The 18,016-nt window shown below is 35.5% G+C and overlaps 1 protein-coding gene across 1 annotated transcript in view; it reads right to left on the bottom strand.

The window, feature by feature from the left end:
* LOC150078162 (transmembrane protein 243-like) overlaps positions 1-18,016 on the bottom strand; it is a 79,060-nt gene that overhangs the window by 7,551 nt on the left and 53,493 nt on the right. The window contains exons 3-4 of the mRNA XM_090385126.1: positions 14,381-14,431; positions 2,791-2,895 (exon numbers count right to left, since the gene is read on the bottom strand). Coding sequence (XP_090241252.1) covers positions 2,791-2,895; positions 14,381-14,431 — 156 coding nt within the window. The remainder of the gene's footprint in view (positions 1-2,790; positions 2,896-14,380; positions 14,432-18,016) is intronic.

Below are 18,016 nucleotides of genomic sequence, written 5' to 3'. Positions count from 1 at the left end.
TTTACTTAAGCCTCTCAGCCTTAAACATCTTAACTGTCTCCAACCCACGTATTCAGAGTCTTTCCTCATATGGATGTCCTTTTGTCAATCTCACAAGTTACCAGTCTTTGGACCCTTTCAAGAAGCTCAATGTCTTTCTTTAGGTAGTCTCCATACTTGAACACAGTATTCCAAGTGGGGTCTAACAGACTTATATAATTGGATTATGACATCCTTATCTCTACTAGCAAATGTTCGATAAATCATAGGACACCATGGGACTTCCTTGCAACCTGTCTACAATGCTTGGAGAACTTCATGTCTGACCATATTGTAACACCCGAGTCCCTTTACTCCACTACTGGCTTTAGTTCAACTCCACCAAGTGTACAAGTTATTTTGGGGTTACTGTTTCCCAGGTGTAATACCTTACACTTTGCTGGATTAAAGAATAGCTACCATTTTTCTGACCACCTTTAAGTCGATCTAGGTCACTCTGAAGAAATCCTCAGCATCCTGCTTTCAAGGTTGCTTTTCATCCCAAAAGAAGCAGTGCAAGAATCACTTTCACATCTGCCTGTGGTTATTGTTAATCTATTAGTCTGTATTTCCTCCCCTCAAGCTATCATTTTTCCAAACCACCTAACATTGTCTTGATAGCATCAGCAAATATTCTTGTACTTGATAGGTATTTCACAGTAAGTCTGCGTTTTATGTCAGTTTTAGAGATATGGATGGCCAATTGAGGCATCTTGGCCTTTACTCACTTCATGTTGCCACCAATCTCTGTGTAGTATAGTAGTGTAATGTGGTGACAGTGTCACCACATTACACTACTGGTATTACAAGTTTTGTACTGTTTCATTTTTCAAAAGAGCAGCAAGGACAGCCAGGAATATTTTTTTTTTTTTTTTTTTTAAGGCAACAAAACTAAAGAGCATCCCAAATTTACCCATCACCACCAATGAAAACCAGATGCACAGTAAATGACTTCACTGTCTGGGGAAAAAATGCAAAGGCCTATCTTACTGAAAATTAAGATTGTAAGTTGCAGGACACAAAAGAGACAAGACTTGGCAACAAATGGAAAAATCCACTGACAAAAAAAAAAAAAAAAAAAAAAAATCAGAAGTTTAACCATAAAGCCCTATCAAACATAGCCAGAGAACCACACCAGAAGAGAAGAGAGTTCACCGAATGAATCTTTTCTAATACTGGAACATTCCTCTGATATCAACAAAAGTCAAATGTCTTGACCCTTGCAGATAGCAATCCTCATCATCTAGCAATGAATGAAACCCAGGTTTTGTTCACTGCAGGATAGGAGGGGGGGTTGTCAGCCCCTCCATTTGTTGTTTTGTTTGTGCCAAAAACAACTAAAGCTATAAGACATCAGTATACAGTGCCATCAATAATAGTGGATACACAAGAAATTAAGAATAATTCCACATCCATCCAGGGAGTTCAAAGGTGGCATGCAAACAAAAATAAATGATAACAATCAAATGTCATACTAACAGAACATTTCAATTAAGCTAGTCACTAACGATTCTAGCACATATAGCCCTCAGCACAACTTTTAATCTACTTCATTCTTTGCTACTATGTACCCACAAAGTGGATACATATAGTGATTCCACTTAGTTATTTCTTTGATGGTTCAATAATATATAATTGATTTTCTATTCATACAAATCCAAAGTAACCCCCCCCCAAAAAAGTAAGGAATCAGAACATGAAGTATACGTCTATATTTAAAAAAAAAGTTAATATTATGAAGTTATCTGCTGTTGTTTTGTTTGGGCCAAGGCAAATAAGGCCATGAGGCAGAAGTATATCATACTATAAACTGCATGTATTCTATGATCTGTTTGTTTTGCTGAATGAGAATCAAAGACTTGTACAATTCTTAACCCAAAACTAACTGGGACATGCTAAAAAAAAAAAAATAAATAAAAAAAACACCATTAAATCATCCTCCTGCTTTGATTAACAAAAAAGAAAAAAAAAAAACCAAACAGACCATTTCCATACAGCATAGAGGAACAGCAAACATAACCACTTGCTACCCGTGAGTAAGAAAGTTATTCACCTCCAATGCAGTGAAGTAAGATGTTCTCTGGCCAGTTATCTTGATCATTATACTTGTAAATTTTTGGTGCAGACTACTCAAGGCCATAGAATGAAAAATGTTATGCTGATTATTTATGAACTACATCTGTAGAAATGCATGTTTAAGGGTCAATTTGCATGGCATGTAGGCTGAAAAATGTAGAATAACTCAGGGTAACCCTATTCCCTCACCTGCAATCAACTAAGTGCAATTCTGATCTTGCATGAAAAAAAACCTGAGCCTTTTAGCAAACATTAGTATCAGAATAACCTTCCATTCCCAACATATCACAGTGAGAATTATATCATCCAGTTACTTGGCTATGATCTAACACCAGCTGATTTTCATATTTTAGATTAAATATAATTAAGACTGCTATTCATATAAATGCTAGGAGGTATGTGCACATGCTCCCTAAAGTTATTGTTATTTGGGTTTTAGGAGCATTAGCAACTAAGGCCATATTGCTCCGGGAATATGCAGTGGCCATTCACTGACCTTTCCGCATCCGGTGGTGACTGACTCTAACCACGGTCTAATCAAGAAGCATGTATTGCTCCCTAAAGTAATTTATAAAAATTATACAATATATAAACATTAAAATATAAGACACTTACAAATAGTTTGCTTTATTAATCTTTGACACTAAGTAGTAGTGAGAAATGCTACAAAAAAAAAAAAAAAAAAAAAAAACTTACCAATATAATATGTGAAAAGCAAATAAGTGTTATGGAAATTGCAAAATATATGTGAAGACCTCGAGGGGGTGTACGAACAAAAAAGAAGGCACTCAGCAACGTTACCTGAAAATATACAACTTGAACTGAAAAACTTATTTTGTAATATTTTTTTATTACTAATATATCTCTATAAATTTTTTTAATAGTTTCCGGACAAAATTATTTTCATTTTTAACAGTTCCTCATCATGGTTTAAAAGAAATATTATTGCTCACAAAAAAAAAAAAAAAAAAAAACACTTCTGACCACTACTTCTAAACAACAGAAGACCAATCCCATATAACTTCTTAAGGACACTGGCATAATGTACGAACAGGTAACTAAATTAAGAATTAATGTAATACATTTTTTTTTAAAATGAGAATCCGGTGCAGCATGTATTGAGACAATTTAGAAGGTCAATAAGAAAACTTGCCTCCAACCTGCAAAATATCTAAATATTCAGACTTCACATGAAATTACAAAAGTAATTCTAGAGAATTAAGTTGCTGTTTTTTTTCAGTATTATTAATAATGCAGCAGGGAAGGAGCAACATCCCCTACATTTGTGTTTGTGTGAGTCACCACTGTAAAGCATATAAAATAATGTCATCACCTTTTTCAAGCAGTGATCATGTTATTTCATACAGAGGTAATGGTGGATTTAACATTCAAACAGAAGTGCACCTTGGGAGGCCCTTTCAGAGTCAATCTATGACTTACTGCCTGTGTGTGAACAGATTTTATGAAACTCAACTTGTTACTTTTAACATTAAAATCATACACAGATGTATTCTCATTAAAAGCCACCCTCATTATTACTTTATACAATCGCTATACCCATTTGGTGATAAAATACAATTACATTCACTATTTGTAAGTAAAAAAAACTGGTGGTATCTATACTTACATTCATAGTTTATAATACCCACACACAAAACAAATTTTTTCATGAAATATTTTAAAAAATTAAATTCTACTGAAAATGAAAAAACATTCATAAAATATAAGCATTAAACTCTTAGTCACTTCCATTTTCTAGTTCAGAAAACTGTTAAGAGCCAGATATTTAAGTTACATTTATGCACATATTATAGTAATAGCTATATAGTGCAAGGAAAGGTCTCTGTAGCAGAGTGGTCAAGGAGTGCACAAGTGCAGCAGCACACTGAGTAGACTGATGTTCAAGCCCTTGACTGCCAACCTGCACTGGACCAGCATGGAAGATTATGGTCCATTTCCCTCAACATGAATTGTTGAGGAGGCTTCTGTCCTGCAGTGGATTGATAATGGCTGCAGTTTACTTATTTTACTTTTAGTGCAAGGAAGCCACAGGCTTTTGCTGCAATGGTTGGGGAAAAAATAAAATAAAAAGTTTTGCCAAACAAAGCAAAGAATAAACAAATAAACAGCCAGAATAAGGAACCATTTTAAATAGTAATTGAGAAAAAACACATTTTGTACAATAATTAAACATAAAAGAGAGATACTTTCTGCAAAACACCTCTTCCACTTATGAGCAATATGTTGTTCATGAGACAGTGAAAGACAAAAGTAGAGGAATGCAGAACCCTTCTTTACACATATACAACTCCAAGTAGACAATTTTTTACTTCCAAAAACATCTCAAATGAATATATACAAGAATGTAGGGGGAAAAAAAATCCAATTTTTAATCATTAATATCTTCAAAAACTCAGAACCTCTAACTAACAATGCAAATATTATCCAAAAAATTTATCAAGGGGTTTGTTTGCTCATCCATTCTGTATGGTCCTAGCAGTGTTGTGCTACAGATTCCAATCTGAAGAACTTGTTAGTAGTTAAGTATCAGCTCCTGAAATGGCTAACCTTAAATCAAATTCATTAACCTATCCATAAACTGGAGTTTTACCCAACTTGGGTTTCCTGATCTTAAGCATCTTACCAGCCTACCCTTCTCTTTGTTCACTAAACTGTGAAACTAGCAATGGTTCTCATTCTGACCTTTTATTCTGAAAGAAATTGGCTGGTATACTTCCCCCCCCAAATACCTGGTCCAAACCCTCTAGTATTGCTGGACAACAGTAATAAATCCCTTGATAGGTTTTTCCAGGACCATATCAATGCATTTAATATTGATACTGCACCTATTTATGAATGACAATGTACAAAGTCAAAATCTTTTACAGAATTCTTACTGTGAATAAATACCCCCCCCCCCCACCTTTATTACTGTATTCATGCTCAACAATGTCTGATAAATGGTGTTTAAACATTTATATATTTATTTCCCTAAGCTGTAATATTTATTTTTCTCTCATTTTGTTGATCTGATTTGCTTATTTATGTTATGTTAATATTTATTTATTTTTTTTTTTTGTACGGAGAGAGCAGAAACATTTTTTGGACTATGGCTGAATTAGCCAACTGCTGATGAAAATTGCTCAACAAAAATATCAGGTTTTTGTTCTGTCATATTGGAAGAAAATGGTTCGTAAAGTACAGTGGTTTTTCAGATGTATCAAAAACCTCCTCACAAGCACATGTGTCAATCAGCAGAAAATGTGTTAAAGAAAGAAGGGAAAAAAAAAAAAAAAAAAAAAAAAAACACACTTCACACCACATGATTTTTGGATAAAGATATAAAATGGGTGGGAGAACCCATTGTACTGGCCACTTCTCAAGGATAGTTTTTCAATCCTCAATCATTTAATAGTGGGAACAGAAACACTAAATTTGCAGCTAGAGCAATTAGTTATTCAATTTACCTAGACAGCACAGAATACATTCTAAGCAACAATCAAGAAATACAGAAACTAAGCATTGCAATCACAAGAATTTGTATATTTGCAAATTCCTATTTAGCTACAAATTCTTCTCTCCTCTGAAGTATAAAAAATTTTATTATTATTTAAAAGCTTGCCAGTTAGAAAGATGTTGAGTGACAATTAGAATCAATGTCACACTAAGCTTTGTTCAACATGCCATCACTGACTGATCAATCAATGGTATGTGTTAAAACCTCTCAAATACAGAATAAAAGATAGTGGTCAGGGACATCTGAGGATATATCTATGGCTGTCTCAGGACATTTTTTAAACATTTCATTAAATTTATGCTTTCAATGAAGAAAGTATAAATTCAAAGAACTACATAGTAAGCAATGTTTTTAGGACAAGTAAACTCACGGAGAATGCTTTATATAAAATACAAATGTATGGTCCTTGAGGTTGTCACAGACATTCTCTCAGATATGTCAGACAAGCTGTTCTTGCTACCTGGGAGTCTAAAACGCTGATGGAACTGATATTCGGGTGACACTTAAGTCAAAGTGGACCCAATTTCGGCAAAGTCCGGACGGTCTATGACAGCCAAATCCTCTGCTTGCACCTTCACAACGGTGGGACTGTTAGTAATCCTGGGTATAACCTTCATGCACAAGTACATGGTGGGTGACCACCCAGGTGTGAACCAACGTAAGCAGGGGTCGAGGTGTGGTGCCCACACCACATGGAGGAACGCTGCCCCTCTATATTACCAGGCAGTACTAGGTGGTAGATGACTCTCATCAACCGGTGAAATACCACCACTTTGCTTATTGGAGGCTTGAAGTGGTTGAACCCATGTTTAGTCTCTAGAGCTAAGTTCCGGCCAACCCTTCCCTATCTCTTCCATCATGCAGTATGATTGATGATTTTTGAGGTTATGATGAATGTCATGGCAAGATCCAAAATTCCTTACATTTCGAGGGTACAGCTCTAAAACGGTGTTCGCAGGCCGGCCGCTAGTTAGTACACCGGACTGAACCTATTGGTAACTCTCTAGGAAGTTTCCGGATCAGCTAGTGTATAATCTTGCTACCTCTACTCTGCCAGATAGTGACTGGAGGGAGTCCGAGTAGTGTGTATGCGGGGAGCATTGTCGAGGCCACTTTATGTCAAGGATCTGGGTATATTCTTACCACATGTACGCCATATCCAAAAAATTTCATTACTTCATACAGCATGTCCCACCCACTTTTTCTTACTATTGAATACACATGAATTGTCAAAATGATAGAGCAAGCTTATCTGCGAAAAGATCTAAACCTCCCAAGGACTTCCTAATTCATTTCACAAATATATGTGGTCTCAATTCTAATCTCAACGATGTCCATTTCCACTTGCAGTCTTCCAAACCCCATGTACTTTTTCTGACTGAATCTCAGATATCAGTTGATTCAACTACTGCTCATCTCAGATGTCCAAATTATTTGCTGTATGATTCCTTTCGCCTCAAAGGTGGTACTTGTGCATATGTCCGTTCTGATATTCCCTGTCAGAGACTTGGCAATTTGGAATCTCCTCTCTTTGATCTTCTCTGGCTTAAAATCTCTCTACCTCATTGTGTAAAATTCATCTGTTGTCTCTACCGTTCTCCCAACTCCACTAATCACTTGGAGCTCTTTGACTTCCTCTCTTTGCAACTTTACTTTCTCCAGTCCAACTTTCCTAACAGTGAGGTAATGTTCCTTGGTGATTTTAACGTTCACAACTCCAGCTGGCTTCCGTTTTCTAGTCACACCGACCCAGCAGGTCGAGATGCTGAGGCTTTTGCAATTACTAATGACCTAGCACAGATTGTTCATTTACCTACAAGAATACCGGACAGTCCTAATCATACAGCCAATACGCTTGATCTTTTTCTCACAAACAACCCTTCTAAGTACAAGGTTGAAGTGAGGTCCTTTAGGCACTTCAGATCACAACTTGGTGATTGTCTCTTCTCCAATGGAACCTTTATCTCATGGCTATTCCCAACCTCGTATTGTTTGGCATTACAAGAATGCCAAAATGGGATGACCTGCGTGACTTCTTTTCTTCTTTTCCTTGGTCTGATTACTGTTTCAAAACTTCTGATGTCAACGTTTGCTCAGATCGTGTCAGTGAAATTATTCTTGCAGGAATGGAATCCTTTATCCCACACTCCACTTTAAAATCTCGTCCTTTATCTAAACCTTGGTTTTCCAATAAATGTGCTAAGGCTGTCCAAGAGAAGAACGTTGCATATCGTAATTGGCTTGTTTCTAATTCTTCAGTTTCATTTTCTGCCTACACCAAAGCTCGCAACAATTGTAAAGCAGTTATTAATCAGTCCAAACTAGAGTTTGAACAGGCTAAGAGTAGAAAACTTGCTTCTTGCCCTAATGGTAGCCGAGCATTCTGGTCTCTTGCCAAAGCTATTGGCCGCAACTTTTGCCCATCTCTGCTCCCACCTCTGTCCAAACCAGATGATTCTGTTGTCACTTCAACCAAGGATAAAGCTGACCTGCTAGCATCCCATTTTTCTTCGAGCTCATGTATTAATGATCTTGGTAAAACACCTCCCACCATTCCTAACACGCTCCATTCAATGCCTCCTGTGGTCTTCCGTCAAAAGGATATCAGAAGGATTTTGATGAATCTTGATGCTAAGAAAGCTCCAGGTCCTGATGGTATTTCTCCACTTGTTCTCAAAACCTGTGCTCCTGAACTTACCCCTATTCTTTGCCGCCTTTTTTCACTTTCTTATTCCAAAAGGTGTTTTTCCTTCTGCTTGGAAATTTGCTCATATCCAGCCAGTTCCTAAAAAGGGTGACAAATCCCTCCCATCCAATTATCGTCCCATTGCAATTACTTCTACTCTTTCTAAAGTAATGGAGAAATCAATTAACCACCAACTCTTAAACTACCTAGAAACCTTCCGTCTGATCAACGATCGCCAGTATGGATTCCGTCAGTGTCGATCCACTGGTGATATTCCGGCTTATGTTACCCATTTATGGACTAATTAAATGGAAAGGTTCAGTGAAACACAAGTAGTTGCTCTTGACATCTCAAAGGCTTTTGATCGTGTTTGGCATAAAGGTCTTCTAAACAAGCTTCCATCTTATGGTTTGCCAACTGTTTTTAGTAATTGGTTATCCAGTTTTCTCTCTGATCGCTCACTGAGGGTGATGGTAGATGGCTCTCTGTCTTCTAACTTCTCCACTAATGCCGGTGTCCCTCAAGGTTCAGTTCTTTCCCCCACTCTTTTCCTCTTGTATATCAATGACCTTCTCCCATTGACTGGAAATCCTATCCATAGTTTTGCCGATGATAGCACATTGCATTCAACTTTCCATTTTGAGAAACCTTGTCCAGCTCCATCAGCTTCAAGTTCTCGAAAATCTGCTGCCAATTCCTTAAATGCCGATCTTCAGATAATTCTCCAGTGGGGCAAAGACAACTTAGTTGATTTCAAACCTTCTAAAACTCAGTCTTGTCTTATATTTCGCAAAAAGGATTCTTCTACTCCTATGCTTATCTTTAGTGACACTCCGATTTCTAGGCAAAATGATATATCTCTTTTGGGGATTACCCTGACTTCTAATCTCTCTTGGCACAAGCACATTACAAATATTGCTTCCTCTGCATCTAAAAAACTTGGTTTTCTTTCGCTCTCGGAGTTACTTTTCTCCCAAACAGCTGCTCACTCTGTATAAATCGCAAATCCGCCCTGCCATGGAATATTGTTCCCACATCTGGGGTGGTGCCCCCAAAACCTCTCTCAGGCTTCTTGATTCCATTCAGAAGAGGGCAGTTAGGTTAATTAATGATTCATCTCTAACAGAGTCTCTCCACTCGCTTTCTCATAGACGCACTGTTTCTGCTGCATGCCTCTTCTACAGATACTTCCATGGGCACTGTTCTTCTGAATTGGCTTCTATAATTTCCGCTGTCTCTTTCAAAACAGTCCGAACACGTGCCGCCACCAGCCAACATCCATTTACTGTCCAACTTCAAATCCACAGAACCAACTTTTCATCTTCCTCATTTATTCATTCAACTGCCGTTTTCTGGAACAACCTTCCTTCATACGTATTTCCCGAAAATTACAATCTACAGAAGTTCAAGTCCAATATCAACAAATATCTTCTTTCGTCTTCTCAACCTCCAACCCAAGCACGGTACTAAGTACTATAAGTTATAATATCTCTCGTGTTTGGGGTTCTCATAAAAAAAAAAAAAAAAAAAAATACATAATTAAAGATTGTTATGCCAAGGATTGAGACCTGTTTCGGGGTATTTTTTTTTTTTTTTTTTAAGGCGATAAAGTGACAGTCAAAATAAGACAATTTAATTTACTCTATTATATGTTTCTAAAATAACCTATGCATTATGTTGACATAGTATGACATGTTATACTAGATCTTTTTTTTTTATATATATATATATATATATATATATATATATATATATATATATATATATATACAGTAGAACTTGGTTATAACGAGCACAGAAATAATGAGATCAGTTGTAACAAGCAAAAAAGCCATAATGATTTTAATTTACCCGTATTCCCATACAATCACTCACTGTTATAATGAGCATACTACACAGATATAACATACAAATTTTGGTAACTATGCAAACATTCTTAATTGCTTGGGTAGTCTAAAAAATCAATTCTTGGAATAGACAAAAATGAAAAGGGAGACACCTTTTATGACCACCCACATTGAATTAGCGGCCAGTTTATGACCCTGTCTTTTTTGGGATGGGAGCTATACAATAGTGCATTGAGGTTCCACTTGTTGCATTACCCTATTTACAGATAGTCTTGTATTCACGGAACCATAAATTTATTTTGAGACTCCTAAGAATTCTGGAAATGGAACTTCTGAGAATTGTGTGCAGATCACTTTACTGTTATTTTAAAGTAAAATCAGTTAGAAATGAACCCTTCCTTCAGAAACATGTCTACTAACAAAAGAAAGACTCTCAATTCACAAAAAAAGGTAGAAATTATTGGAGAGTTAGAACATGGTGCAAAAAATGTCGAAGCGTGTAAAAGGTTTTTTGTCCTCTTTGCCAGTATTGACATTGTGGAATAATAAACGTGTTTACATATTGTCACTGTAAAAGAACATAACCGAAAAAAAAAAAAAAATTTTTTTGAAGTGCTAGGTTACAAATGTTGATGAAGCATTGCTTCATTGACACTACTTTGTGTAGTTCACTACACAAAGAAGTGCTGGATTTTCAATAGACTGACCTTGAAGGCTCAAGCAGAAAAATTTGCTAAACGATTTGGACGTGACAATTTTGTATGTAACAACGGCTGGCTGGATCAATTTAAAAACAGAATACAAGCATATTTATACAAATTATATGTAGGATATACTAATTTTTTTTCCCTCTAGTATTTCTTTAGATTATAAAAAAAAAAAAAAAAACACACACACCATCTTTTTACCAAAAAAAAAAGAAAAGAAATTGTCGGTCCCTTGACGCTCGTTATAACCAAGTTTGATTTTATTTGATTAATTTCAAATAGTCTATCAATATCAACATTGTTTTCTCTTCTCATAATATTTGCAATACATCAAGCAATTCCAATACACTTTCCTGTCAACCAGTTGTCACAAATGCATGCCAAAAAAGTTTTGCAAAAGAATGTAGCAGTCATCATGATGGCAAGTGAGATCCACAAAATAAATAGATTTCCAATTATCAGGTAACCATCCTTCTATTGCTGAATAGCAGCTACCACAAATAGAAGTGAGATACCCATAACTGGTCTTGGTTACCAACAGACATTTCAAAATGCCTCATGCACATTGCAAAAAAACTTATGTAAAATCATATGATTTTACATCATAAGTAAAATTGTTTGTTTGTTATTTGGTTTTTAGGAGCATTAGTAACTAAGGCCATATTGCTCCGGGAATATGCGGTGGTCATTCCCTGACCTTTCTGTATCCTCCGTATTTGATAGTGACAGGCTCGAACCCCGGTCTAATCAAGAAGCATGTGCTATGTACTGCTGCTCCTTCCTACCTGGCTACCGAGGCGCCCAAGTAGTAAAATTGTACGATTGATCAGCATAGGAGTAAATGTAGTAACTGTGCACATAAGGATTTTGGTGAGAATTAGCAACCTCAACTGGTAGCCATAACAATCTAAAACCAAACAAAAATACACAATTTATATATGTGATTGAAAGTATTGTGTAACACAGGTGTTTCTCAAAGGGTGTGCCGCGTCACATTAGTGTGCTGCAAAATTTTCCAAGTGTGCCGCAAAATCTTAAAAAAACTAGCATCGTTTTTATTTTAACATCATTGTCCGAATATACGTACAATACTATTAATGGTACGTACAATACCATTAATAAGAATACAGTACACGAACCATCTTTTTATGACGAACTGAAAATAACATATCTGAATACAGGGGCGTCTGCATTCAGGCTCCAACACTATTTGAATAAAGTCCAATATGAACAATACCAACGCCAATGAATCTCAGCCAAAAAGATCGAAAATTAGTAGAAGAAAATATAATGAAGATTACTTAAATTTTGGTTTTACGTGGACAGGGGACATAAATTTCCCCTTACCTTTATGTGTTGTATGTGGACATAAAAAAGCAAACAGTGCAATGGTTCCTAGCAAGCTAAAACGCCATATGGAAAAAGTTCATCAAAATTTGATATCTAAAGATAAAAAGCATTTTGAACGATTAATGGCAAATAGTGCCAAACAAATACAAAAATTGGAAAACACAATAAAAAAGTGTCTGACAAAGCACAAATTGCCTCCTATGAAGTAGCGCAACTTATTGCACAAAAAGGGAAACCTCATTCGATTGGAGAAACATTGATCGGTCCTGCTTGTCGTATAATGGTGAAGTGTATGTTCGGCAAAGATGCAGAAGCTGAAATAAATAAGATTCCTCTTTCCAACGATACTATAAGTCGAAGAATAATCGATATGTCGGAAAATATAGTAGAAAATGTTCAACAAAAACTTGATGGTCAAATTTTTGCTCCGCAAATAGATGAGTCAACAGATATCAGCGGGAAAGACAATTAATGGGATTTGTTCGATTCATTAATGGAGATTTAATTATGAACCAATTTTTATTTTGTCAAGAATTGCCAGGAAGGGAAATATTTAATTGTGTAGATAACTTTTTCGAAAAGACAAAGTTATCATGGAATTTTTGTACAGATGGTGCTACATCAATGATCGGACCTGAAAAAGGTTTTTTGGCGTTTGCAAAACAAAAAAAATTCAAATCTTATTTCTATATATTGCATTATTCATTGAGAAGCTTTAGTAGGCAAAACTCTCCCGACAGAATTAAGCATTGTACTAGATGACGTAATAAAAATTGTTAACTATATTAAAAGCAGACCTTTAAAATCATGAATTTTCAAAGAATTATGTGACAGCATGGAATCTAACTACAATTGTTTATTACTACATAATGATATTCGTTGACTTTCTAGAGGAAAAGTTTTAGCCCGTGTATTTGAATTGTGAGCAGAACTTTGTACATTTTTTAAAAATGAAATAAGTACAGCAGGAAAACAAAAGAATCGTATGAACATACAAAAATTATGATTGTTTTAAGAATGAATTGTGGTGGGCAAAACTGGCTTACATAGAACATATTTGCACATCTTAATATTTTAAATACTAGTTTACAAGGGCGAAATGAAAATATCTTAACATCAACAGATAAGTTAATTGCTTTTGATAAAAAATTATGCTTGTGGATGAATAAACTTGATGAAAATAATTTAGCTGTTTCCTAAGATTCCTGAACAGATGAGAAATTTTCTTGCACCAGTGGTGAAAAACCATTTGGATTTGCTTCAAATCCTTTTATTAATGATACATCAAACTGGAATCTTTGTCTTGAAGAGGAAGAACTGATTTCCCTTTCATCCGATAGAACATTAAAAATCAAACATTTGGAATTTCATTTGGATACTTTTTGAATTTCAGTCAGAGATGAATATCCAGAGTTATCTAAAATAGCAATAAACATTTTACTCCAATTTTCTACGTCGTATTTATGTGAGTTAGGATTTTCAACTCACTACCTGTGAGTTGCTCTGTCTGAAATAAAACCTGATATAGCAGAAATAACAAAACATCGCCAGTCACATATTTCACATTGACTATAATTTTTTAAATAAAAATTCATTTGATCTCTATCAAATATTTAAATAATTTAAAGCTTTGTTGTAGGCATACGCATTTTCTTTTTATAATTATTTATTTGATTATTTTTATATTTTATTTTGGTTGTAAGAATTGTTTGCATAACACAGATATAAGTATAAATAAAAAATTGTTAATATTATTTTTCATTCTATTTATTTAATTTAGAAATTTCTTCTTCTATGACTACGTAGGTGTGCCGCGAAATTTTTCTTCTTTGGAAAATGTGCCACGAGAGTAAAAAGATTGAGAAACACTGGTGTAACACATGGAAAAATTTTGAAAAGTCAAAATGTCAAGACTAAAATCAGAACTTAAATTGCACCCACACTTTAAGTTCTGAAAGAAGCAGAAAAGTCAACAATTTTGTAACAATGTTATTTGATGGGGGTGTCAGACTTCAATAGCAACTAAGTGTATTAACATATCATTTGTGAGCAGCCTAATCTTTCCATTAATAAAAATCGTAGAAAGGCATTATAGATATGCAGTAATAAACAAAAAAAAATTACTTTAAATTTTAATAACTTACTAAGCAAAATTTAAACAAAATTAATGAATACTTACTAGCACAAGAAGAGAAGCAATGCATCCTACAACCAGATTTATTAATCTATCCTAAGATAAAACTTTTCTTCAATTAATATAATCAAGAAATAAAAAAAAAAAAAAATATATATATATATATATATATATATATATACATACATACAAAGGGTACTAGGAAAGTTTTGCAATACAGCTTTGTTTATTTAATTTTTTCAAAGTAATTTCCTCTACATTCAATACACCTCTCCATCCTCCGAAACCAATCTTTAAACCAGTTCTGCCAAGTTTCACTAGGGAGTAAAGCACACTCGTTGTCCCAATCCTGTAGAAGGTCCTCATCACTGGAAAACCGCCTCCCTTTTAGCTTCATTTTCACATGCGGGAACAGTGCAAAGTCGCAGGGAGCAAGGTCTGGACTGTAGGGAGGGTGCTCGAGAAGTTTCAGTCCTGTCGTGGTCAAATATTCGGTGCAGGCTTTGGCGCGGTGAGCTGGAGCATTTTCGTGATGGAGGTACCAGGTGTCCGTTCTTGACTTTGGCCGCAGGTTCTTCATAGATCCAATGACTTTAGGCAGGCATTGTTCAGTATACCACTTAGCTGTGACTGTCTTCTGCGTGTCCAAAACGACACGTTCCACAATTCCACTCGATTTGAAAAATACAGCTATCATTTTCTTCTTTACAGATCGGGATTTTCTGACAATTACGGGTGTGTCGTCATCATCAAAGACCCAAACTTTGTTTTGAGCCATGGTCGGCAGATCGTAATAGTACAGCCATGTCTCGTCACCTGTCACGATGTTGTTCACATACCGAGATTGTCCCTTATCAAACTTTTTTTAACATCTCCCGGCACCAAGTCACACATCGTGTCATCTGCTCTTCAGTCAGTTGATGCGGCACCCAGAGAGAACAAAGTTTCTTCAAGTGCAAATGATCTTGCAGAATCGAACGAATTGCTGGTGCATTTAGGCCCAAAGTATCCTCTATCTGTTGGTAGGTCACTCGCCTGTTTTCGTCAAGCATTTTCCTCACAGCAGTAATGTTTTCCTCCATAACTGACGTTCGTGGCCTTCCCGGCCTCTCAGAATTCTCCAGAGTGAAATTCCCCCTTTGGAATTCTCTATACCACCTGAATATCGTTGTACAATGTGGACAATCATCATCTAGTGCAAGAGTCATTTCTTCTAAGCACTGGTCTATGGTTAAACCACGCACAAAATTATACTGCAAAACTGTCCTTATCTCATTTCGTGACCACGATGCCATCGCAAGTACTTTACACTCTCACTACTAATGAATAACTGAGCCCATCGACTTGGCGCGGCGGCTACTATGCACGTATGAACATGTCTCAACATGCAGCAACAAGTAGCTTCCTGTGGTTCATTGTTGCGTCATATTGCAAAACTTTCCTAGTACCCTTTGTGTATGTGTATATATATATATATATATATATATATATATATATAGTAACCACTTTAAACAAAATCATTCCATAACAAACCAAACAAACAATCTATTAAAAAAAGCAAATTAAAGGAGCATAATAATTTTTTTTTTTCAATGTGATATATAGGGGAAAAAAAAAAAAGTAAAATTTTCTTTGAAATTTATGCTTCAAACTTTCTGGAGGGGGGGGGGGGGCTGTTAATAAAATAAGAAATAATTTTATTTAATACAAACAAGATAAATAATATTAAAGACATAATACTAATAATTAAAATCTCATCCACAGTCACATGGTTAAAAACTTTGAAACATTGTTTCAAATGGATCTAATATCACAAACATAATTCAGCTCTCTCACAAATTAACAATCCAAGTTAAGCAGTACCAATTGATGAAGGTAAAGTACACATTCCACACAGCAACAATTAGATGCTAACAGTGGCAGATTTAGCACTTTAAGATACAAAGAGGGAATACTTTTTTTTGGAGGGAGAAGAAATATGATATAAAATATCATAATTAATATACACCTACTTGCAAAAACATGTCTTTTTTTTTTTTAATGAACTGACTGTGAAAACCATTATAAATGCATGTCAGTGTCAAGGATATTAATAATTGCACCCCCCCCCCCCCAAATTCTGAAGTTCTAAGTGGCTGTTGACATACTTATACTTAAATCTGCCACTGCCTATAACCAAATAATAAACATAGTTGCAATCATAAGGCAATTAGAAAAATGAAAAGGGCAAGTTCACTCTGTCTAAAGAAGTATGAAACTCTGTTGACTTGATAAATGTATATTACTCTCAGCACAGTATCATTAAAATTAAACAACTTTCTCTGAAAGATTCCCAAAATACTGACCCTCTATTAAAATTAAGTTTTATTTCTCCAGAAGCTACATACCTCAATCCCAACTGTATGCACTATCAGAACACACAAAGATTGTTACAGCTCACCCAAACTTAATTAATGTCCCTGAAAATTAGTTTTGAAAGGAACAGAATTTCATTCCACACACCTACCAATAAGTTAAGCCTGGCTGGAAAATTTGTACTACTTTGTGTATCCCAAAGAGCTTAACCCAACTGTTTCTCTTAGTGCTAATGAGAGCACCATAGCTGAATAGCCAAGCATGAGGATACAGAAGTACAAAACATTTGAGTAACTATGGTTCAAGCCCAAGTGATTAAATGTGCTGGTGTTTTCTCTCAACCTTGTAAACTCCTCTGATCTTATATGATCTTCCCAAAGTACAACCAAAAAAATAAAGTTTTCTATGATGGCAATGCATGTTTCATTAGTAAGAAATTGAAGCAAGTATTTTAGGTGAAAAATGTTACACTGCTGCAGTGGCCGATTTCAGCATTGGGGGGGGTGGACTGTTAAATAGGAAATAATTTTATTTAATACAAACAAAACAAATAATACTAATATTAATAATTAAAATCTCATCCAGTCACATGATCCATTGAAATTATACCATATATTTTATTATTTATTAATTTTTTTTAAGGCGAGAGTTACTTCAATCAGCTAACCAGTCCACATATATACAGTGGTGGACAAAAAAAAACCATCACCTTAAAAAAACATAACATTTGTATTGAAATGTACAAGATTGTTTGATTACAGTCATTTTTGTTTGTTGCAAAGCAAAAGGTAGTGCATCAAACAGTAACTGCAAGGCATTGCATCAGCCATTTCTATAAATACGGCATTGGAAGGGTACACACATTCATTAGTATCCTGTGTTGTGGAGTTGTAAGCATGGCTCCATAGTGGCACAACTCAAAATTCTTAATTTTTGAGTTAATATAACTGATGAGATTGGGATAGTGGACTCTACATTTAAGCAATAACAGCAAAGTGAGATCAATATTATCTCACTAGGTGATAAGTGTTATGCCATCTGAGTTTTTACTGCATTGAGAAGCGTCAGTGGCACTTCACTGTGCCCCAACCTTGGGACTGAATGGAATGAGGTCTGGTGCAATAGTGATCCTTTTTGAGTTGTGCAGGTATTGGAGTGTAATGCAATGCAAATTTCTTGTTGTAGGTCATAAGCAAAACGAGGGTGACTGTGCAACTCATTATAGAAAAATATTAAACGATCGCTAAAGTCCGGTCCTGTATTTGTCCCATCACAATGTTACATTAGCTAGAACTTCCAGAAAGACAGGAAACCCTTAAGGTGACA

The sequence above is a fragment of the Mastigoproctus giganteus genome, chromosome 11, assembly GCF_048544385.1.
Source record: "Mastigoproctus giganteus isolate SK-2022 chromosome 11, ASM4854438v1, whole genome shotgun sequence".
NCBI lineage: Eukaryota > Metazoa > Arthropoda > Arachnida > Uropygi > Thelyphonidae > Mastigoproctus > Mastigoproctus giganteus.
The sequence above is the reverse complement of the archived record's forward strand: the minus strand, read 5'-3'. Positions and strand labels throughout refer to the sequence as shown.